Source organism: Leucopleurus acutus, assembly GCF_964270905.1.
Source record: "Leucopleurus acutus genome assembly, chromosome: 14".
Lineage (NCBI taxonomy): Eukaryota > Metazoa > Chordata > Mammalia > Artiodactyla > Delphinidae > Leucopleurus > Leucopleurus acutus.
The window spans coordinates 1,173,388-1,195,915 of record NC_139156.1 but is presented as its reverse complement, the minus strand read 5'-3'; the positions used below and the strand labels follow the sequence as shown (position 1 = coordinate 1,195,915).

General features: G+C 55.2%; 1 protein-coding gene across 1 annotated transcript in view; it reads left to right on the top strand.

The window, feature by feature from the left end:
* Positions 1-5,583: 5,583 nt before the first annotated feature.
* LRRC27 (leucine rich repeat containing 27) overlaps positions 5,584-22,528 on the top strand; it is a gene marked incomplete at its 3' end in the record, with an annotated part of 28,767 nt that continues 11,822 nt past the window's right edge. The window contains 13 exon segments of the mRNA XM_082854434.1: positions 5,584-5,624; positions 6,917-7,024; positions 7,026-7,209; positions 8,414-8,571; positions 9,721-9,851; positions 14,365-14,423; positions 17,218-17,581; positions 18,510-18,624; positions 18,954-19,188; positions 19,497-19,638; positions 21,613-21,710; positions 21,924-22,036; positions 22,149-22,153. Coding sequence (XP_082710560.1) covers positions 6,980-7,024; positions 7,026-7,209; positions 8,414-8,571; positions 9,721-9,851; positions 14,365-14,423; positions 17,218-17,581; positions 18,510-18,624; positions 18,954-19,188; positions 19,497-19,638; positions 21,613-21,710; positions 21,924-22,036; positions 22,149-22,153 — 1,649 coding nt within the window. The 5' untranslated portion in view covers positions 5,584-5,624; positions 6,917-6,979.

The window sequence follows — 22,528 nt, the reverse complement described above, 5'->3', positions numbered from 1 at the left end:
CCAACCAGCAGTGGATGCACAGAACAAGGGAGAAATCGGCCACTGTGGGAAGCCCTCGAGATTTGGGAGGTGTATTTACCGCAGCATAACCGGGCCGACTACCACCTGCCGTGCATCCAGTCTTGAGTTAAACTCCGGGGAGGCAAGTTCCCTGGGCTCTGGGCTCCCAGGCTGGGCTCAGCCTCCTTATGCTGAGCTGCAGCCGCTCTCGGAACATGGCTCCCTCCTACCATTGCCCTCTCCCAGTCAGCACGTTGAAGGCACCCAGCTCAGCGCCGGCACAGAGGAGGGGCTCTGTAGCCATCCTTCCGGGGCAGCAGCGAGTGAAGGAATGTTTCTGAAGACGGTGGGGGGGGGGGGCACCGAGGCAGAGTGTCACCCCAGGCAGGCTGAGAGCAAGGGGTGCAGAGTGGGCAGGAGACAGAGCAAAGGCCAGGAGCTGCCTCACCCGAGAGCAGACCAGGCTGCCACACTCCACCGAGGGCCACTGTGAAGTTCTAGGGGCCTGGGAGGGACTTACCTATGAACGGGGAGGGGGCAGTGAGGCCAGCAAAGTGTCCCTGTGCCCAGGGGTGCCCACAATGATCAGGAACTTCAGCAGGGTGAGGACAGGGGCTTCTCCATCCTGTGCCAGTGACAGGGGACTGTCAGTGACTCAGTAACCAGATAAACGTGTCCACGACACCCAGCACATGGGAGCGCCCACACAGGATCGTGGGCAGTGCGCGATCACAGGACTGCTGCAGCTGGGGCGGTCGGCAGGGGTCCGAGCAAGTGACCTTGTGAAGGCCTGGGGCCCAGGAGCTGTGATGACACTGTCCCTGAGATTGAAATGAGAGTGTGTGCGAGGGCAGAAAGTGGCCAGTGTCTCTGGCAGACGGCGAGTGCCCACTTAGGGCATGTGCAGAACAGCAGGGGTCTGATTTGTATTCAGGGCTCAACCCCTGTAAACACAAACACAAACGCGCCTCAACCCATAATTCATCCAAAAAGCCAAGCTTCCTGAGAGGGTGCGATCGTTGGCAGCCTCCAGTTTCCATGTGTGCTTTGTCCAATAGCATCATTCTGAAATTAACACGCTGCCTGCACCTTTGTAAATAGTCCTGTTTTTAAACTCCCTTCAGATTGCCCAATTTGAATGTGCTGTTTCCTGCTGGGAAACATACCAGAACTGGCCCCAGGAAACAGGAAACAAGCTCAAATGGGATTCCGATCCTGAGTTGCTCACTTATGTGGGAAACCATGAGTCCCCTTCCCAGCAGGAAATGGAAAACCAGGTCATCCCTGGCTGCGGTGCCATCCGACTTAGCCCTGGTGGGACATGGGACAAAGTACATGTGGAAGCAAGGACGTGGGGAGCCAGGTGCTAGGTGGCTGGGTGGCTTGGTGATGGTATTGATTCTCGGGATCATGGGGCTGCCTGGCTTCCGATGACTCCAGAGAGCATGAATGGGGAGAGGAAAATGCTCAGTGGGGAAGAGGAGCCCCACGGCTGCTGGGAAGGAATCCTTCCTCTCTGTTGTCATGGTACCAGGACTGAAGCACAAACTTGCCGCTTAACTCCATGAGGCTCCTAGTGTGTCAGTTCCCAGGGCTGCTGTGACAAAGGACCACAGACTTATGGGTGAAAACAACAGAAGTGTGTTTTCTCCCCATTCTGGAGGCCAGAAGTCGGAAATCAAGGTGTCAGCAGGGGTGGTCCCTTCTGGAGGTCCTGAGACGTCTCTCCCAGCTTCTGGCGGCTCCAGGAAGTCCTTGGCATCGCTCGGCCTGCAGAGGCATCACCCCAAGCTCTGCCTCCATCATCACATCGTCTTTCCATCTGTGTGTTCTCCTTTATCAAGACATTTGTCATAGGATTTAGGACTCACCTTAACGCAGGATGATACCTTCTTGATTTCTTTAACTTAATTACCCTCTTTCCAAGTAAGGTCACATTCACAGGTTCTGGGTGGACATATCTTTTGGGGGGCCACCACTAAACCCACACTACAGTCCACCGTCTGGTCCCCCCAAATCTAAGCCTATTCCATGCACAGAATACATTCACCGCATCCCAGCATCCCCAAAATCTCACCGTTAGAGCTTCAACTCTAAGTCCAAAATCTCATCTAAATATTATCAGCTCAGAAGTCCCAAGTCCCACCATTAAATCAGGTCTGGGTGAGACTCCGGGTATAAGCTACCCTACAAAACACCTCTCGTGACCATCCCACTTCACAGATGAAGGAAAGAAGGCCTGGGAGGCAAGTAACTGCCCAAGTTCCCAGCTGGAGCGTGGGAACGGCGCTGTTGACATCCAAGAACGACCCCCAGGCTCAGGCTTGAGCAGGAATGGGTGTTAGGACTCCCCCCGCCCCGCACCCAGTAGACAGACAGCAGACGCTTGGTTCTGTACCCGCCCCCACTGCAGCCCTTCTTTTGCTGTGTAGCAGGATGCAGACAAAGGGACGCACGCAAAATATAAACGTTCTGGGAACTCCCTGGCAGTCCAGTGGTTAGGACTATGAGCTTTCACCGCCGAGGGCCTGGGTTCGATCCCTGGTGAGGGAACTGAGGTCCCGCAAGCCACGCAGGGAGGAAAAAAAAAAAAAAACACCTTAAAAAAAATACAAATGTTCTGAAGTGTAAGAATGAAATAGCCCTTAGCCGCCACCCAACTCACCAGCAACCCCGCCCTCTGCCCAGGCCTGGACTGAGGGACCACCTGTCCTTGGACCTCCACTGCATTGGTTCCTGGGGCTCTGCTAACAAAACCTGCAGAGCAGGCAGTTAAATCACAGAAATTTATTTTCTCACGGTCTGAGGCTGGAAGTCTGACATCAAGCAGTCAGTAGGACTGGTTTCTCCTGAGGCCTCTCTCCTTGGCTTGCAGACAGTCGTCTTCTCCCTGTGTCCTCATGAGGTCATCCCTCTGTGTGTCTGTGTCCTAATTTCCTCTTCTTATAAAGACACCAGTCACACTGGATGAGGGCCACTCAATGACCCCATTTAATATTAGTCACCTCTTTAAAGACCCTATCTCCAAATAAGTCATATTCTGAGGTACTGGGGGTCAGGGATGGGATTTGAGGGACACAGTTCAGCCCATAACACCCACCAGGTGCACCCCATCTCCTGCTTCCCCCGGCTCATATTATGGGCCAACTCGTCTCTTGATTTTTGGTTTTAGAATCTTACCATTCACATTTGCAGCTTATCATTTAGTTTTGCTGGTATGAAAAGCATTTCATACTCTATGAAGTCTCCTGGAATTTGCTTTTTCTGTCAAAAGCTGTTTCTAAGATTCATTCTTGTTGTTGTGAGTAGCTATTGTTGGTTCATTTCATGGCTTTCTCTTTCTTGGCCTTTGGGGTCCTTCCCAGGTTTTGCTAAAATGAGTGAGGCTGCTGTGAATGTCTCTGCCCACGTGTCCTGATGAGACTCCAGAGGGGAACGGTGGGGGTCTCTGCACGTGGGGATCCAGCCCGACCGGAGAGCAGCCTGCTCTCCCAGATGCCCCAAGTTCCGGTGGACACCCTGACAGAAGAATGAGCTACGGGCATGAACACAGGTGTTCCCAGACTTCTTCATTTTTGCCAGCTGAGCAAGGGTAAAACAGTCTCTCATTTCAGATAAAACTGTATTTCCCTGCTAGCTGGTAAAGTGGAGCATCTTTTTATATCTTTATTGGCCATTTTTTTTCTCTCCTGGGAGTTGTTGGTTCATATCTCTTGCCTATTAGTCTAAATGTAACTATTGTCTTAAGCTTTTAAAAATTGAATTATAGGAGTTCTTTATGTATTCTGCATGTTAATCCTCATTGGATTATATATTGTGGATACTAATCTTTATTGGATATGAGAATTGCCAATAACTTCTCTCATTTGGGGCTCAACTTTTAATTTTCCTTATGGTATCTTTTAGATAAACAAGAGTACTTTTAATGTAGTGAATTTATCAACATCTGTTTTTATGGTTAGTGCTTTTATATCCTGTTTAAGAAATCCTTTCTTAGCCTAAGAATAAAATAAAATTCACCCATATTTTGTTCTAAGAACGTATATAGAATAAAGTCTAGTTTCGACATACAGCATACATGCAGAAAATATTCCTCACTCCCTTGTTCGTGGAAGGGTTGTTCTGAATGGCATCACCTGCCATGACCACAGCAGAAATCCAAAGTGATCATTTTACAACAAGGCGGGCCTTATGTTAAAATCAGTGTGAAAGTCTTCAGTGGCTCTTGTAGCTGACACTTCGGGTTGCCTGCTCAGCGACCAGTCACCCCTTTCCTCACTCCTATCAGTACCTCCATTTGTTTTCCGGTATCGTGGTGGCTGTGCGATGTGTCAGTGTGTATAGGCTGAACTACTTCTCCAGAATCCTCTTTCCTGCAGGTTTCCTAACTCGGCCCCAGGAGGCACTGTGCATGAGATTTGAGGGGTTAGGGGGTGCAGTGAGGTAGCAGCTGTAATGATTTTATACTTGGACGGCCAGGGCAGGGGCCCAGGTGTGGCTGCAGCTCCCACACAATGTCCTTTCTCTGCCAGCTCACCTCACTGGTTGGGGGCAGGCGTGCAGCTAGTCTGTCTCCCCGAGTCTTTTAGCTTCTCCAACTCCTGGGCTGGGTGTGTGTGTAGTTCTGTGACCATCGGTGCCACGTGATCCATCCATCCTCGTGGGTTCCAGCTTGGGCTCGCTGGTCCCCCCTTTACCTCCACCTTCCCTTCCTGAATACCTGCCCTGCACACTTCAAGCTGCAGCATCAGGCGGAGGGCAGCAGCCTTCAGAGATTGTCCAACCAGCCTCCGCAATGGCAAAGGTCAAATCCCTTAATGACGTCATCCTCTAGTGGCTCGCCGCCTGACTGATAAGAGGTATGCAGACCCTCTACCTGAGTGCTTGAGAAGTGGGGGGGGGGGGGGGTCCAGACCCACAGAGAAATCCTGATTGGTCCGAGCCCTGTGGTGGTCTCATTTCCTTTCTGCTGATTGGTCTAGGTAGCCGAAGCGATTCCGGCCAGATCTCAGAGGCAGTTACTGGGGGCTTCGTTCTCCTCCCGGGTGATGGGCGTCCGAGTGACGACTGCAACCGGGACAGCCATCCTGTGACCCCCAAGAAGACGTAGGTCTGCCTGCTGCAGACGGGAAGGTATAAAACGGGAAGGACTTTCAAGTTCTTGACGCCAGATGGTCAACTTGAAATGCGAGCCTTCCCGTGTGTATCCTGCGGTCCCCCGAAGAGCCCACCGGCAGGTGCCCCGCCGCCCGCTCCGCAGAGGCGCGCGCTCGCGCATCACGACACTCCGGGCCTCGGCACACATGTCCCCTTCGTCCGGAACGCTCAACCTCTGTGTGTGTCACCGACTGCCCGGCAGAGGAGGTCGCGGGCGGCGCGCCAGCGCTGCGGCGCTGCGGCTCCGGGCGGACCGCTGGAGTCTGGATGAGTGCCACGTGCGCAGGCGCACCAGACGCCCCGCGCGCCCCGCGACTGCGCGCCTTCCGCCCGGCTTGGCGCCTGCGGGCCCCCGTAAGGCGGGGCGTCTCCATAGCGACCGCGTGGGGCCGGCAGCTTCCGCTGCTGGACTGCCGCACTCGGCGCCCGGGTCGTGCAGGCGTCGGGTGGGCTGGTGGGCGCCGAGGGTGAGGCAGGGCTGCGGGCCCGGGGTCGGGGTCGGGGGCCACTCGAGAGAGGCTGGGGCGCCGGGTGATGGGGGGCGAGGGGCGGGCCGGGAGCGGGGGCGCATCCCGAGAGGCTGGGGGCACCGCGGGCTTGCGGGGTGCGGAGCTGCGGGGCCTCGAGGGCGGCCCGGCGCGGTGGAGAAACCGGGGAGGGCGCCGGGACCCAGAGCCGCCTCCCCGACCCCACGGAGCCCGCTCCGCCCGCTTTTAGGCCCTGTGGTTTTGCTCTCGGTCCTGAGGCCTTCTTTCTGTTCAGAGGTTTGCGGGAGATTGAAGCCTCTCTCCCCCTAAAACACAGAAAAGGACCCCAGGGGAGGCCCAGGGTCTCCAGGGAGCGCAGGCAGCCTGCGGTGGGTTCGCCCCCCCACTCGTTAATTGCTTGACCTTTGGGCGGTTCCTCGTGTTCCCCATCCCTAAAATGGAGGGAGGGAGACGCACACACGTTTCCCAGGTGTTGGCTATCGAGAGGTTTTTTAACATCTTTATTGGGGTATAATTGCTTTACAATAGTGTGTTAGTTTCTGCTTTATAACAAAGTGAATCAGTTTTACATATACGTGTGTTCCCATATCTCTTCCTTCTTGCTGTCGAGAGTTTTGTATCAATGAGCGAAGGCTTCTGAGCCCTGAAACATTCCAGTGTTGGCTGTTATTGCCGGATAAATCGGGAATTAAACACGGACGTGTGCCTCACCGAATGAGGTTCTGGTGAAATACAGTTCTTAAACTTTGTGTCGAGCAAAACCATTGTTGAACAAGTAAAATTCAAGGTTCTAGTTTGACCGGTTCCCACCCCCAGCCTAATCTGGGTGCTAGCCAGACCCAGCGCTGATCGCTGAGTCAAAGCGGTAACCTGAGCTGTCAGGATTCTCCGTGGAGCGGAACACTAATGGAAATGCCACAGAACCGCGGAGCAAATAAGAAAGTGCGAACTTAGGAACCCCGCTGCATTTAGGGAAGGGATACACTAGCTTGTGCGCTTTGAAATCTTCTGACTTGTTTTCATCCCTAAAATAGCCATTGCATTTTCCAGGAATTAAAAGTCAAATCTTGGAACTCCATGGTGCAAAGGAGGAGCAGAACATTTTCATCTGAACCTTCTTGCAGTCCAGTTTGTTTTACAGAAGTCAAGTTTATGATACTGATTATTAGAAACAATGGTCTTTGTAAGCAAACACAAATCTGCCATGAGCTAGACAGTGAGAGTGTGCCCGTGTACCTAGTTGTTGCTGCATCTCCCCTCCCTGTCTGCAGGTGACTCCAGACCCGGGAGGATGAGCGGTGGTCCCCGGAGGATTGCTTCCTCCTGGCTGACGGATGGAGGGATGCAGCTCCTGCAAGGCTGCCTGTGGGGCTGCTGATCCCGGAGAGCGGCGCTGGGCAGGCTGGGAGCAAACCTGCGTCCCCCTCCAGGGAGGCTCACGAGGGTGTCAAGGGGGTCATCCTCTCTTCATCAGTTTTAGACTTGAGTCACAGTGGTCTTCACCATTTAGGAGCGATCTTTAAAGTTCTCAACCTCGGAGTGAGTGGGGCACCTCTGGGGCATGGTACGTGTGTGCGACATAGCCGTGATTGAAGGCTCTTCTTACGTGCAGTTTTCTTTTAGAGAGAAATTCGAGAATGAGATAGAGGAGGGTTAACTTGGGGTTTTGTGTGCTGCTCTGATGTCCTCTGATGTCACAGATGATGAAAACTCTGATGGCCTCTCCTGGGTTTGGGGGGCGACTTGCCGAAAACACCCTTGGCCTCTTAATCAAAACACAACACCCCTAAAATAAGTGCAGTAGAAACTGTCACCCACAGCTTTGCAGATGTCACAGGCTTGACTCTACCTGGTGCCTCTGGTGCCTTCACCAGGTCCGGCCCTTGCCTGCTTAAGATCTAGTGGGTCTGTCTCCTCCCGCGATTTCTAGAACAAGGTTCCATCACACAGCCTTGAGGGGAGACGGGCAGGGGCCCTCACCAGCAGTTCTCTCACTGCCCAGCAGTCACGTAATTTCCTTAACCCTCATCATGTCCTCACCTGGAAGATGGGAATGAGAATCTATTTATGGGTTATTAGGGGAATTAAATGATAAGCATATAAGGCACAGTGTCCTCAGCATGGTACACACACCCATGCATTGCACTGTTACCCTGTTGATTGACGGTTTTGAGTGCTTTTACAAAAGCCGTGTACTTAGATTTTAAGTAGCTACTCAGTTTATTAACCCCGTTTGTGTTGCGCACCCTGTTTTTCCCGTCAGGCGAGCCCTGGTCTTGCGGTCTCGTCTCTTAGCACTGCCCTCCATGAGTGATTACTGGGCCATCCTGTAATGCACCACTTTTAATGAAGCAAATGCTCTCAGCTCTGAACAAGGAACCCAACAGTGTCATGCATAAAGAAAGAAGGAGGACATTCCAGAGCCTTCTTCAGGCTTAATGAAGAAACTTTGTTTATGCTTCTCAGAAAACAGAGACGTCAATATACATTTTACTACCATGGCAACAAATCACTGAGTGAGGTGACCACTCAGAGTGGTGGACTTCTGGGGGTTACGGGTGCATTTTGCAGCCATAGCAACACTCTCTGGAGCCACCATTATCACTTCCAGAGACCCTTATGATCAGGGAACACTGACCCTCATCTTCACACGGCCTCACAGAACCAAGGAGGGAGGACGGGCTCGTGTGATGCAGTCAAGCCGGCCCCTGTGGGGCGACGGCAAATGCTAGCTTGTCTCTGAGATTTCCTTTTCTGGTGTTTACCAGGATCTGCGGCTTCAGCGCTGGGGCTGAGAGAGCAAGAGCCTGAAGCTGACCTGGCGGCCAGGCCAAGAGTGTCCCGGCGCGAAGGCGTCCCCACACTGTGTCCAGTCGCCCTCACTCCCCAGAGGCTGCGCCCGCCGCCAACAGCGAGCGACGGTGCCGCATCTTAGCTGCTCGGGGATTGTGTTCTCAGCATATTTGTGGAGTGTGGTTTCTAGCCGGTGTTTCTCAAGTTTCTGCCTTAAACTTGAAGGGACTTGGAAGGTGGTCTTGGCAGCAGAGTTGGGAGCTGAGAAACTGGTGGAAAGGGAGCGGCCTGCTGGCGCCACGTGCTGTGCCCCGCGGGCTTCAATAGAGCAGTGCGGTCGCGGCGACCGGCGCTTACCTGCACCCCTGTGTGCCAGGCGCCGCTCACTTGCTGCACCCGGAACAGGCCAGGCCTCTGGAGCACAGAGAGTTCGGGAACTCGCTCTAGGTCACACAGCTCATAGATTTTCGAAACCTAGATGTGAACCCAGGCAGCTTGGCTTCCAGACCAGTGCCCTTAACGCCTACACTCTGCTGCCCTGGTAAATAGAGACACGTAAATACATACGTGTGTATAGTATACGTGATCATGTAAATCTGTGCCGCGTGTATCAACAGCATTAGAGAAGGGATGTCTGTGTCACCCACAGTCCTGCCACACCGTGACTGTAAAATCGTACTTGCACGTATCGCGGGGGGAGGGTCAGTGTGCGTGTGCCCTGTCCTCTCCCCTTCGTACTGTCCTGTCTTATTTACGATCCGACCTGAGGGCCCACTGTGTGACGTATCAGACTTCCTGACGTGATGGTTACTGGCTGTTGCTGTGCGGCCGTTGCTACCACAGAGGACGCCAGAGCTAACGCAGCGTGTGTGTTCTTTAGTTTCCTTTTCGGTGTCTCCTTGCATGAGAACCAAGGCCCGGCCGTGGCTCCTGCCCTCGTTCTCTGGGCAGCGTGGGCCCGGGAGGGAGAATAGGATTCAGATGCCCTTGGGGATGAAGTTGGATGTTAAAGGATAGTTGATGGGAGAGGTGTGATGTGTGCCAGCCGGGCGAGACGCAGCGTCTCCAGGCCGGGAAGCCACTCTAGCAGCTGCGCGGTGAGGCCTGGCCTCGTTTTCCTGACACTTGTGTCTCCCGTTTAAACGATTTAAGGGTAAATGTTATGGGTTTTCTTTGAACTTGGCATGTATGACTACAGTCACCAGTGGAAGCGCTTTGAGGATGTGGCATGTTTTAAATTTAGTTGTTTGACAAAAACATTCTCTCTTTCTCCCCGTGGCAGCAATCGCACCGTCAGCGGAACGCCCTCTGCATGGTTCCTAAGCGCTTATCTCAGGGGCTGCCTAACCTCACCTGGCTGCACCTCCGCTCTAATGGGATCCCAGCGCTGCCTTCTGGGATCGGCTGCCACAAGTGAGTTGCATGTTTCCTTTCCCAGGTTAGGAGGTCACCATCATCTCCTTCAAATGCCCGAGTGCCTGTTCTTTGGCTGCCTAACCACACCCCACCCCACTGAGTGTCGACTTTGGAGCAGAAGCGTGTAATGGCGTTTTCAAAGCCAGCTCGGAGGTGCGGTGGCTGCAGGTACCAAATGCACCTGTATGGTTATAGTTTAGGACGCGGAGCGCCGCGGAGCACGCCGGTACCACAGCACCTCTGATGGGTGGTCCACGCGGCTTCTGCAGCCGGTTCCACCTCTGACTCCCTCACGTGAAGCTGCCTGAAGGGTCAGAAATACCGTACTGAAGAACCTAGGGGTAAGACGGGAATAAAGACACAGGCCTACTAGAGCATGGACTTGAGGGTGTGGGGAGGGGGAAGGGTAAGCTGGGACAATGTGAGAGAGTGGCATGGACATGTGTACACTACCAAACGTAAGGTAGCTAGCTAGTGGGAAGCAGCCGCATAGCACAGGGAGATCAGCTCGGTGCTTTGTGACAGCCTGGAGGGGAGGGATAGGGAGGGTGGGAGGGAGGGAGACACAAGAGGGAAGAGATATGGGAACATATGTATATGTATAACTGAGTCACTTTGTTATAAAGCAGAAACTAACACACCATTGTAGAGCAATTATACTCCAATAAAGATGTTAAAAAACAAACCAAAAAAAACAAACAAAAAAAGAAATACTGTCCATGAATTAAACCAGCGGCTTTGCTCCCAAGGGCCCGTGTGTAACTGCGCTGGTTCCTGGTAAATAATGAGTCATTCTTCCTTTCTGGGAAAATCAGAAACCCCAGAGCAAGCTCTGTGCCATCCAGCCACAGTCCTGCCACTCCGATGCCGGGCGTCTCCTACCACTCCCACTCTAGAACTGGGGCCAAGCTGCCTACCCCCTTCACCCGCCCCTCCCAGCAGCCACAGGTCAGCCGGCACCCCCCAGTCCTGGAGCCACATGCAGCGTGAGGCCACCCCACTCTCCTGGCCCCTGTGCCTCAGTGCCCAGTCCTTCTGTGCCAGCTTCTTAACCTTTAGGAAACCTCATGACGTGAATTTCAGACACGCCTTTAACATTAGTGCACGCTGGGCAGAGGGAGAAGCATGTGCAAGGGCCATGAGGTGGCCGTGTCCTTGGGCATGGGAGGGGCAGCAGGGAGGCCATGTGGTGGAACAGAGGAGGGAAGGGGCCGGAGGTGCCTGCAGAGGCAGTCGACCAGAGCTGGGAGGCGCGATGGGTAGTTTGAATTTCATCACGAAAGAGGCAGGAAGTCAGACGGTTTGAAGGGAGGGACGGGGCTTTAAGATCACTCTGAAAGGAGGGCTGAGCGTGCCGCAGCGTGGCCAGCTAGGCTGCTGCAGCTGTCTACGCAGGAGAGCCGGGGGATTCAGGTGGGATGGGCGGCGTGGGGGGAACAGAGGGGCCCAAGGGTGGCCCCTTCCTGCTAGAGTCACTGCAGCCCCTGTGAAATGGCAGCGCAGAGGCGCAGAGGCCCTTCACGTGCCTGGGCTATTGTTCACTGGCTTTAAAAGTATGTTTAAAGAAGCGGGCATTTTGCCTGTGCACCAGCGAAAAGCCCCGTGCGCCATCCGCGCCTTTTCAGGCTCTGCAGGGAAGCAGCTAGTTTCTGTTGGCAAGTGGGTGTCTCCGGCAGGGTGGGGACACCCCCGGGAGCTGTCTTCCTGGAGCTCCCGGGCCTTCCTGGACCCACCGGGTCGGCGCCTGGTTGCCTAGAGCAGTGTCCTCAGCTCCGGCCAGTGCGTCTGCCAGCGGCAGTGTGACAGGCAGCCATGCCTTCTCTGCCTCCACCTGGTCCCCGCCAGCGCGACCCGGTGGCCCCAGGCGTCTCTGAGTGTGTGTCAGGGAGGCTTGGGGGGGCTCCGCTCTTCACGGGGAACTGGGCTGGCGTGTCGAGGGCAGTTTCATGCTTCTGGTCCATGGCTGTCTTAGCAAAATGGCACTCAGTTCTGGAGAGTAATTGCTCCTCGAAGGATAAAAACTAACTAGGGCTTGTGCTCATAAGCACTATTCTTTATTCTAAAATAAATACATGGTCTCAAATTTTGGAATTCTTTGACTTTGCCAGTCAAAGCCACCTGCTTAATGTTGTCTAAGATACAATTTTGCGTGTGATTTATAACCAGTTATATCATTAAAATTAGATCAGCTTGCTAAAGAGCTGAAACATTCATTAGAAATTTTAAGTAATTATGGGCTTATTGAAAGCCTTAAACTTTCCAAAAAGCCTAATTAAAACAATGCCAGAGGGCTTCCCTGGTGGCGCAGTGGTTGAGAGTCCGCCTGCCGATGCAGGGGACACGGGTTCGTGCCCCGGTCCGGGAGGATCCCACGTGCCGCGGAGCGGCTGGGCCCGTGAGCCATGGCTGCTGAGCCTGCGCGTCCGGAGCCTGTGCTCCGCAACGGGAGAGGCCACAACAGTGAGAGGCCCGCGTACTGCAAAAGACAAACAAACAAGCAAACAAACAAACAACGCCAGTGTTCACATTCTCCCCCCTCAGTGTCTTGGATGTGTAAGCTTGCTAGCAGGGAGAGAAGGTTTACAAAGGCCCATCAGTATATGTGCTTCCTTAGGCAAGCGACCCCAGGCCAGTATATAATGTGTGGCGTTCAGTTGAAAGTCCGTGAAATGAAATAATCAGTGGTTTACTGATAGTATTTGTGAATTTATCACTTAAAAGTATGCACAAGAATATTTTAATGTATTATTATACAAGGTGGAGAAATCCCCTGTACACTTTCAGGTTCATAGTTGGCTAACATGCCCCCCGCAAAACAAACAAACAAGTAGACAAACAAGTGGACTGGAACATCCTTGGCTTTGAGAAAGGCGTGTTGGAAGGTCCAGGGTACGTGGCTGCCTGCACATCCTGTTGAAGAATCTTAGAAAAGCAAACGCCGTCCTCCTTGCCTATTTTTGTATTAGCGAAATTAAAAGGGGACTAAACCAAAACCAATACGTTGAAGTAACGATGTTTAACTAATTTGCCTTTGTGTTTACCAAGGAAAGTTTAATTCCCCAAGTTTACTTCTTAAAAACTTTAAATAATAGGAAAATCCAAGACAGTAAAGGGAAAGAGAATTGTCTGGTCCTCAGGAAATCCAATTTTCCTTTAGGGCTGCCAGTCAAAAAGTTAAACTTGGTTTAAATGAATACTTACTAGAGCTCTCAATTCTGTGTCTGTGAAACTGTATTTTCTCCTTTCACATCTTGGGGACTCTGGTCAGTGTGGTGTTGAATTTTAATTTTTTCACCTTCCAAGGAAATGAGACGCGAGACCGTCCCTCCCTCTAGCTGGAGCGTCATTTGCTGATGGGGTCTGCAGGGGGCTGTCTGTCTGAGGAACGTTTTTGGGGAAGGAAAGCTGAGGATGTGGGTACAGGTGAGCCTGCATTCCAGGCCACTCTGCTCCCCATTGGTCTCCCAGGGCTGCTCAGGGCATGGAGCGTCACGCCCAGTGACAGAGAAGGCAGGCGGAGCTTCTCTGTCCCTCCAGGGCTGTGAGGTCCTCCCCCGTGAGACCGCAGCTGTGTCTGCTGCAGGGCAGGTGTGCGGGGCGCCAGACTGTCCCTGGCGATGAAATAGTGCCTCGCCCCGAGGATTCCTCAGTCTCTCGGTGAAGCCTGGGTGGAGCAGGGCGGGAGACGGGCGTCCTGCCTCTGCCTGGACGCCCAGGAGAAGGGGCCGTCACACCCCTTGGCTGAAACACTGAATGAGCCAGGGCATTTGAAGTCTTTTTACATCCCTGAAAGCAACAGAGAAAGAGAAAATGATCATGAATAACGACGGAGCCCTGATGAAATGTGGAAAAGCAAAAGCAGCCGAACAAAAGGGGCGCCATAGAGTTTAATGTGAACCATTTATCCTCCGTTGTCGTTCAGTTCGTAAAGTTTTATTGGACATCTTCTACCTGTCTATGATACGTCTTTTGCCAAACCTTGTAAGGGATATTAATAGCTATTAAGTGACAGAAGAGCTCCCTGGTCAAATACTGGGAGAAACACCCCTTCACCATGTTTCCTGGCTTTGAGACTTCAAAGAGGCCTTAGTGTGCGAATTCTTCATCTCTAAGCAGAGCAGATACTCTGTCTCCTGGACATCCTTCCGTGAATATTCTCAGGCAGGGCGATTGTGCCCCAGTGGACGTTGGCATCATCTGGAGATCTTGTTGTTTTCACAGCTTCTGGGGGGGGAGGGCATCTAGTGGGGTGAGGCCAGGATGCCGCTAAACACCCACCGGGCACGGGACGGTCCCCCCAACAAAGAACTGCCTGGTCCCAAGTGTCCGCAGTGCTGAGGCCCAGAGCCTGGCCAGATGCTGAGACGTGGAGTCTATTTGCTGGTGGGGGCAGAGCATGGGGTAAACGTCTGCATTGAAGCCGCTCCCTTAAAGAGAAGACAGATGAAGAAATTTGATGGTCATTTGATTTTCTGCTTTTAAATTACATATTTTTTGTTTTGTTTTAAAGGCATTTGAAAACTTTGCTTTTAGAAAGAAATCCTGTCAAGATGTTACCTGTGGAGCTGGGTAAGTGCTAAAACAATAAAATAAAAGACAGTTTTAAACGCGGCCTTCTGCAGTTACCAGACCTGTAATGCAAATTCAGGCCTGACCCAGCAGGGAAGGCCAGCCGATGCTTTAACTCCCTTCCACGCCATCCTTCTGCCCCTGAGACAACACAGATCCGATCGCAAGAGCTGTTGCTGCTATGACGTGTGTCCTACATGTGAGCACAGGGTACGAGCAGTGCAAACGCGGAGCCCTGTACCTGCTGCTCAAGGAAGACCGGCATCAGGCCTTTGTGGACCCAGGTGTGCTCGTGAGTCCACCTGCCCCCTCCCCCCAGGCCAGCGTGACTTTTGTTCATCCTTCATTGCTTTCCTTGAAAGCATTACCACTTACTATCCCTACACAATACATGTTTAAAGGGCCTTCCTTTCAAACTTTTTCTAAGTTGCATCATCCCTTGTGTATTCTTGGTGACCTGGCGTTTGGGGGCTCAGCACGATGTCTTCCAGGCTTGTCCATGCGGATGTGGACAGCTGTTGTGTGTTCATTTCTGTTCATTCTCCAGTGAACGGTTAGCTCCATTGCCTCCCTCCTGTCTTCTGTGCTGCTGTTTTCGTGAATTTTGCTTTGATATGTGTAATGGATCCAGTAGACACTCTTTGAACTGTCTTATTTTGTTTGCTCACACGGTCGCCCTTCTGGTACTCTTCGTCTCCTCTTGAAGTTTCGTGCTTCCATCTGCGATGACGGTGTTGGCCTAAAGAGCTGTCTTTTGTGTTATATTGAGTCTTATTGTAATGAATTATTTCAGGATTTTAAAAGGTCATCTTTATTTTCCCTTCTTTTTTTTTGCGGTACGTGGGCCTCTCACTGTTGTGGCCTCTCCCGTTGCGGAGCACAGGCTCCGGACGCGCAGGCTCAGCAGCCATGGCTCACGGGCCCAGCCGCTCCGCGGCATGTGGGATCTTCCCGGACCAGGGCACGAACCCGCGTCCCCTGCATCGGCAGGCGGACTCTCAACCACTGCGCCACCAGGGAAGCCCTTCCCTTCATTTTTGAAGGTTGTTTTAGCAGACTGTATAGGCTCCTAGACTTTAGGCATCGTGACTGCTTTAGAAATACCTTTATTGTCTTGTGGACTCCATCGTCTGTCGAAAAGTCAGCAGTCTTACTGGTTTTCCCTTAGAAGTAATACATCTTTTTTCTATTTTTGTTTAATTTTCAGCAGTTTGTTTGGTTTTGTTTTTATAAATTTATTTATTTACTTATTACTTATTTTTGGCTGCGTTGGGTCTTCGTTGCTGCACGTGGGCTTTCTCTAGTTGTGGCGAGCGGGGGCTGCTCTTCATTGTGGTACAGTGGCTTCTCGTGTGGCACGTGGGCTCTAGGCACGTGGGCTTCAGTAGTTGTGGCACCCGGGCTTAGTTGCTCCGTGGCATGTGGGATCTTCCAGGACCAGGACTCAAACCCGTGTCCCCTGCATTGGCAGGCGGATTCCTAACCACTGCATCACCAGGGAAGTCCCCGTTTACAGTTTTTGTGTTTTGCCATTTTGCTTGACTTTAAAAACTATCTTTGCTGGCATTCACCCTCCTTCTGTTTGGTGTCACTATGGGTCCAGTTCGCCTCTGGCTCTAAGTCGATTGTCCACAAGCAAATTGGACAAATACATTCATTTCTAGTCACTCCTTAGGATTTTTTAAAGCATATCTTTGCCCACTTTGTGAACTGTTTTTCTTTAAAAACACTGATCCCCAGCGTGTAGTGGTCAGGACTTCGCCATCCTGGACTCGCGTGTGCCGTGCCTGGTGCAGACACAGCATGTCCTGCTCGGCCGCCCTTGGCGGTCCCTTGGGAGGAGACCTGGGCCTGGGGTCCCATGAGGCGGTTGCAGTCATGCCAGCACGTGACATCCAGGTGCTCACCTGGTTCTCCTGTTTGGATTCCACACTCTCCGAAAAATGTGAAAGAAAAGTTTTTGCTTCAGGAAACAAAGTTGTAAACCACTGACACTGAACATATTTTGTAGAATTTAATATTTTATTGTGTAATTAAAACCCATTGTCTTTCAACCCCAATTGTAGTTTCTATATGTATTTATACAAAGAGGGCTATACTGGTTCAAGTATAATAGATACATAATCAACTAGAAAAAAAAGGTAGAAAATAGCTAAATAAATTAGACTGAAAGGCTGAAAATGAATTCACTCCGTACAAGAAGGTAACTTGGACAGGACAAGGCTGTTTCAATGTGTTTAAGAACACAGGGGGCTGCTGGGTCTAGAGAGCCTGCCCCAGGGCTGAGGCCAGGCTTGGTGGGCAAGCCCCGCACCCTCACACCCTCACACCCTCGCACAGCTCCAGGCCCAGGCCACCGGGCTGTCAGCACGTCTGTGTCCCTGCACGTCCAGGGAAAGGAGACCTTGTGAGGCCAGGTGACACCCGTCTCTGGGAAGCTGTGGCCCTAACGCCCGATGAGGGATCTGGCACAAATTGTGGATGAATACGCAGTGGGCCAATTTTCTCTCCCATAACTTTACTAGAGATCAAAGTGTTTAAAAGGCAGCAAAAGCATTGCAGTAAAAAATACAGGTGTGTGGGCTGAACATCAATTAGAAGCAGATACTAGAAGGTCTGGATGGGGCAAATATCTTCATTTATATGGATTTATGTGCAGTGTGAGGGCCTGGGGCACAGGGACCAGCCCCTACCCAGCCCTCTGCGCAGGGAGCAGGCTCCAGGTTTGCGCGCGTCTCAGGCGTGGACGTACAGTCTACTAAAATGGCCTTTTATTCACTGTCGATTTCCCCAGTTAAAAAGATGAGCGTAAGTGAGGCGCCACCTCCCCTGGTGGATTTATCCGCAGAGCGGGACCCCAACGAAGAAGCCATTCATTCTCAGGAGGCAGAGGGAACCATGTTAACAGAAAAGGCAGGCTTTTTCCCACCTGTGGGAAAACTAGACCTGCGTGAGTGCAGAAGGTCCGCCGAGCCTCCGGAGGACTGGCCGAGCGAGGAGGAGATCCGGCGCTTTTGGAAGCTGAGGCAGGAGATCGTGGAGAACCAGCAAGCGGAGGTTCTGGAGCGCCAGCGCCTGCCAGCGGAGCTGCCCCCAGCCCTCACGGCGGTGCTGAGCGACAAGGAGAAGCGGCGACCCCGCCCGAGACCCGTCTTCAGGTAAAAGTTGAAAGCAAAGGTGTACTTTCTTGATCTCTGCGCAGCTGTAATATCATTTTGTGATTCTCTGTTAAGACGTCGGGTGGACGTATGTCCACGTCGCCATCGTTCGTTACACGGCAGATGCCAGGCCTGGTTTAGGTTAAAGTTACCCAGAAAACAGGCTCAGAGGAAGAGGTTACACGAGACAAAAACTCAAATCCTGTTGGGGGGGGGGTGGGGGGGGGTGTGCACACGTGTGTGGATGTGTGAATATACAGAGAGAACGTGACCCAGTAACATTGGGGAATACAGCTCATACGTCGGCAAGGGCGGTGATGTCACGTCCAGGGCACAGAACATGGTTAGCAGCCGCTCCGGTCTGTGGCCCTGCGGGTGGTGTGAACACACGTGCCGGTGTCTGGTAAAACTCTGTGGCGGGACAGTGAGGAAGGGCCCGTCTGAGAAGGCCGCCATTGGGCACTATTGGAAAACAGGTTGAAGAGCTCTGATCCGCGTGCAAGGTGTGCACGTGTCTACTGCACTGTTGTTTCACCTGTTCTGTAGGTTTGAAAATTTTTCAAAGTAAAACCTTGTTCAAGTGTGATTACCTGGCCGTAGCCCTGGGAGGGCTGGAGGTGTGCAGGGCAGGTCTCCCCGGCCCACAGACCCCCGAAACCAAGTTGGTACCTCGTCCAAGTCAGTGCGAGCCTTTTCCCGGCATGGCACAGTTTCACCGGTCCCAGGTGTAGGTCCAGCCATGGCCTGGCCCGGGGAGCGGGGTGGAGGCCCTGACGGCCGACCCCGCCTACGTTGTGGATTCTGGGGGTGGCAACTGTCTGTGACCGTCGGGGCATCTCCGTGCAGCCAGCCCGCGGCCCTGAACTCACCCTCGGGGCCGTCACGGGGCTCAGTGCGGTGCTCGGCTGACGCCCTGGTATCATCGTAGGACGAGGACGCCCTCCTTCAAGAGCGTCCTGCCCGAGGTGGCCCCACGGCAGCAGGCCCGGGGCCGCACTGGCCTGCCGGAAGAGAGTATCAGCCCAGATGGAGCAGCGCAGGAGGTGAGGTCGGGGGCAGCGGGGCGGGCTTGGCCTCGCCTGGAAGCTGCTCCTCGCGGGCCGTGTGCCCTGGGCGGCTGCAGGCCCTCAAGTTCGCCGCCCCGCCTCTGCCCTGTTCCCTCCTCTGGTCCCTTGCTCTTCCTCTACCCGTCCTCTCCTGTCAATCACCCAGCTTCAGGTCTTGTTTAAGAAAAGTGGCTTAAAAATACCGTGCCTGTCGGGGGTGCACCCCTGCCTCTGCCCCGCGGGGCCGTTGCTGGCTCGGCCGGCCTCGGTGCGGGGCCAGCTCGGGCCCTGTCCTCACTGTCCCCTCTGTCCCCTCTGTCCTCCAGCCCCACCAACCGCCTGTCTCCACCACGCTCTGGGCCCGCGAGGCCGGCTGGCGTGGACGGCGCCCTCCACCTTCTGGTTGTGTTCGGCCGGGGGGGGGGCTCCGGCGGGAGGTCAGAGAGAAGCGGGGAGGGAGGCAGGGTCCCTCTGCCCTGCCCACCGCTCCCGCTGCTGGGTGCCGGCAGCCCTTCCTTCCCTCACCCCAGGGTCCCGGGGTGGCTGCCGCCCATCCTCCTAGCAGGGCCCCTACTCCACCTTGCGAATAGACCCTCCTGACATCACCCGCCTGAGTGTTTTCTCTTGGGGCCCTGCGGATGCAGATGGTCCTCAGGGCACGTGTTCTAATGGGCCAGCGCGGTGGTCCCGACACCAGACGTGCTTTTCAAGTCGGGTTTCATGTCCTTCAGGGAGAGGCTGGGTGACGTTAGGCCCTCAGACCTGGTCAGGGTGCACAGTGGCCCTGCCCTGGGGCTGGCATCCTGACGGCAAGGACGCAGCCATCCGACAGCGAGGCTCAGATGTGACTGCATGGCCTGGGCCCCCAGGGCCATGGTGGTCGCGGGCCACGCCCCAGAGTGTCCCTCTGCGGGAGTCCAGGCTGCAGGGCGGGAGTGGGCCCTCACTGTGCGTCCCGACGGCCCTCTGCCCTGCATCCAGGCAGGTCCCGCTGCTGCCCGGCTGTGGAAGGTCAGCACCACCCCCCCCGCCCCCACTTGCTAAGCACTTCTGTCTCCGAGGCTCAGCTGCCCCCGCGGCCACCGTCCACACCCTCTGGCTCCGGTGGGCACCTGGCTGGGGACCTCGGGAGGCCGGGCAGGACGTGCCCCTCCCCCCAGGTCGGGCTCGCCAGTGCCCAGGGTGCCGCCCGCCTTCGCTGAGGGCAGCTCTTGAATCAAAGGGCGAGCAGCAGCTCTCTCCGTGGTTTCTGTGCCGTGGGCCCCGAGACCACGTTCGGTGGCCTCCTTGGCAACAGCGTGGGGACCCCGTCCAGTGGCTTAGTCTCCACACAGCCCCGCGGAGCACGTCACACTTCCTGGTTACCTGTGCCCCTGAGAACGCTGCCCTGTGCCTCTTGAGGAACCTTCCAGCCCACTTCCCAAGAGGTGGCAGAGACAAAGACAGGCCCCTGCGCCCAGGAGCACCGCCCCTGATGTCACAGAGCCACAGTTCCACGCGGAGCACCGGCTTGGGTTGGGGGCTCGGGAAGCAGCCTCGCAGGCGAGGCGGGCTCTGCAGGGGTGCAGAGGGGGTGCCCGGCCCTCCCTCGGGCCTGGAGCTGGGGGAGCACGTAGCCAGATTCTGCCAACACCGATCTCCCGCCTCATCGTGGAGATAGGACAGAGGCTCTCGCAGGGCAGCGGCCAGAGCCCAGGAGGGCCCAGCTGCTGTGACCCTGGGCACAAAAGGGCCCCCGACGCGGGCAGCGGGAGAGGCCAGGGTGAGTCTGGGATGGTGGCCAGGGTCTGGGCCCACGATGGAGGGCTCTGCTGAGAGGGGAGACCGAGGGCCAGATGTGCAGGTGGGATGGGAGGGCGCTGACCATGGGACTCCGTGGAAGATCCAGGAATGGGGTCAGACAGGCAGGTGGAGACCCAGGCTGGAGACGTAGCATCCAGACCCAGAGTGCGTGGCGGATGAAGCCCTGGCCCCGTCCCGGCCCCGTCGCCACAGCCGCAGCCTGGGCAGGGGTGGCTTCTGCTCAGCTCAGAGGCTCCCCAGCGTTGCGGCGCCTCTGTGCTCGCGTGGGCAGCAAGTCCCCTGGGCGTTGCCGTGGGCAGTTCGCAGTGCAGTGGGCGAGACGCAGCCAACAGCACAGTGACACCGCGGGTGACGGGGCTGGAGAGACAGGGCTCACGCTCTTAGGTGAGGCTCGGGCGTCTGAGAGGAAGTGGACCGGTCAGCATCCCCTGGGCCCCGTGCAGACCAGTGAATGCCTGAAGCCTTTGCTGTGGAGCTCATGGCCACGACCCCGACCGGGCCTTCCCTGAAAAGTGTCCTGGTGCCTCACTGGGCAGGGGCTGGGCGGGGCCTGGCTTGTCCCCGCCCAGGGAGCTCTGCCCACACGTGCGTTTCGGAGCCCCCAGGCTGCCCGTGTGTCCGGCCACGGGATCAGGAGTGAAGGGCTTTTGTGTGAAGCTTTAAAAGTGACAGTAGATGGGCTTCCCTGGTGGCGCAGTGGTTGAGAATCCGCCTGCCAATGCAGGGGACATGGGTTCGTGCCCCGGTCTGGAAAGATCCCACATGCCACGGAGCGGCTGGGCCCGTGAGCCATGGCGGCTGAGCCTGCGCGTTCAGAGCCTGTGCTCCGCAACGGGAGAGGCCACAACGGCGAGAGACCCGCGTACCGCAAAAAAAAAAAAAAAAAAAAAAAGTGACAGTAGAAATCCTTGTAGGGACCTCCCTGGAGGTCCAGTGGTAAAGACTTCACCTTCCAGTGCAGGGGGTGTGGGTTTGATCCCTGGTCAGGGAGCTAAGATCCCACATACCTCGCGGCCAAAAAACCAAAACATGAAACGGAAGCAATATTGTAACAAATTCAGTAAAGACTTTAAAAATGGTCTTTTTTTAGACCACATCAAAGAAAATCTTAAAAGAAATCTTTGTAAGCTGCGCACGAAGCTGCTTTTAACAACAACATCCGTGTTCCGCTGTGTCCTCCAGAGACAGGCGAGCGCTGCAGGAGTGGAGGGTGCTGGCCCAGGAGGATGCAGAGGAGGAGGGAGGGGCTCAGCCACCTCCCGACCCCACGGAGGAACCTGGTACGTCTGCGGGGGGCAGCCCGTTCAGCCCCGAGGGGTGGTGCGGCTGCCTGTGTCCAGGCTCACGGGTGAAGGAGGCTGCCTGCTCTGCAAAGCCTGACCGCTCACCGGCCTCTGCCACTCAGCCAGCAGCGACCTCCCCTTAGAAAGCAGGCCACCAGTGGGCCTCCCAGCACCCCGCCCTGGCCCGGGCTCGTCCTCCCTGTTCCCCAGCCTCTACCAGCCACCCCTCTGCAGCCCCGGTGCCCACTCCCGGCCTCCCGGGAGCCTCCCTGTGGCACTCGGACCCCAGCCGCCCCCCCACAGCCGCCCCGCACTCCTCCTGCGTGGGCTTCAGGCTGGCTGGCCACGTGGAGGGAGCGTCACTGCCCCTCGCCCTCCTCTGGGGGAGCTGTGCTCGTGCCCTCCTGGGGACTCCTCTGACCTCCTTGTTCCCAGGTCCGGTGAGAGGCTGTCTGTCCTCACCCGGAGGGCCGTCCCGAGGCCTGTCCGGTCCTCTCTGTGCTCGAGCTCCCTGAGGCGGCTCTGTCCTGGCGTCCAGGCCTCTCCTCGCTCTGCTCCCGCTCTGATCACGGCAGCCACTCACCCCTGCTCGTGAGCCCGGCATAACGAAGTCACCCCGACCCCACCCTCGCCAGGGCCCAGAGCCTCCCTGCTGTCCCTCCTCTCTGCCCGGTGCCTTTGCACGCCGCTTCCTCTGCCCTTACCTGCTGGGCCCCCCCGTCTGTGTGTCTTCAGAGCAGGGGTGGGACATGAACGTCTGCCTCGACCTGCACGGGCTCCTGGGCTCCAGACACCCGCTGGCCGGACTATGCAGG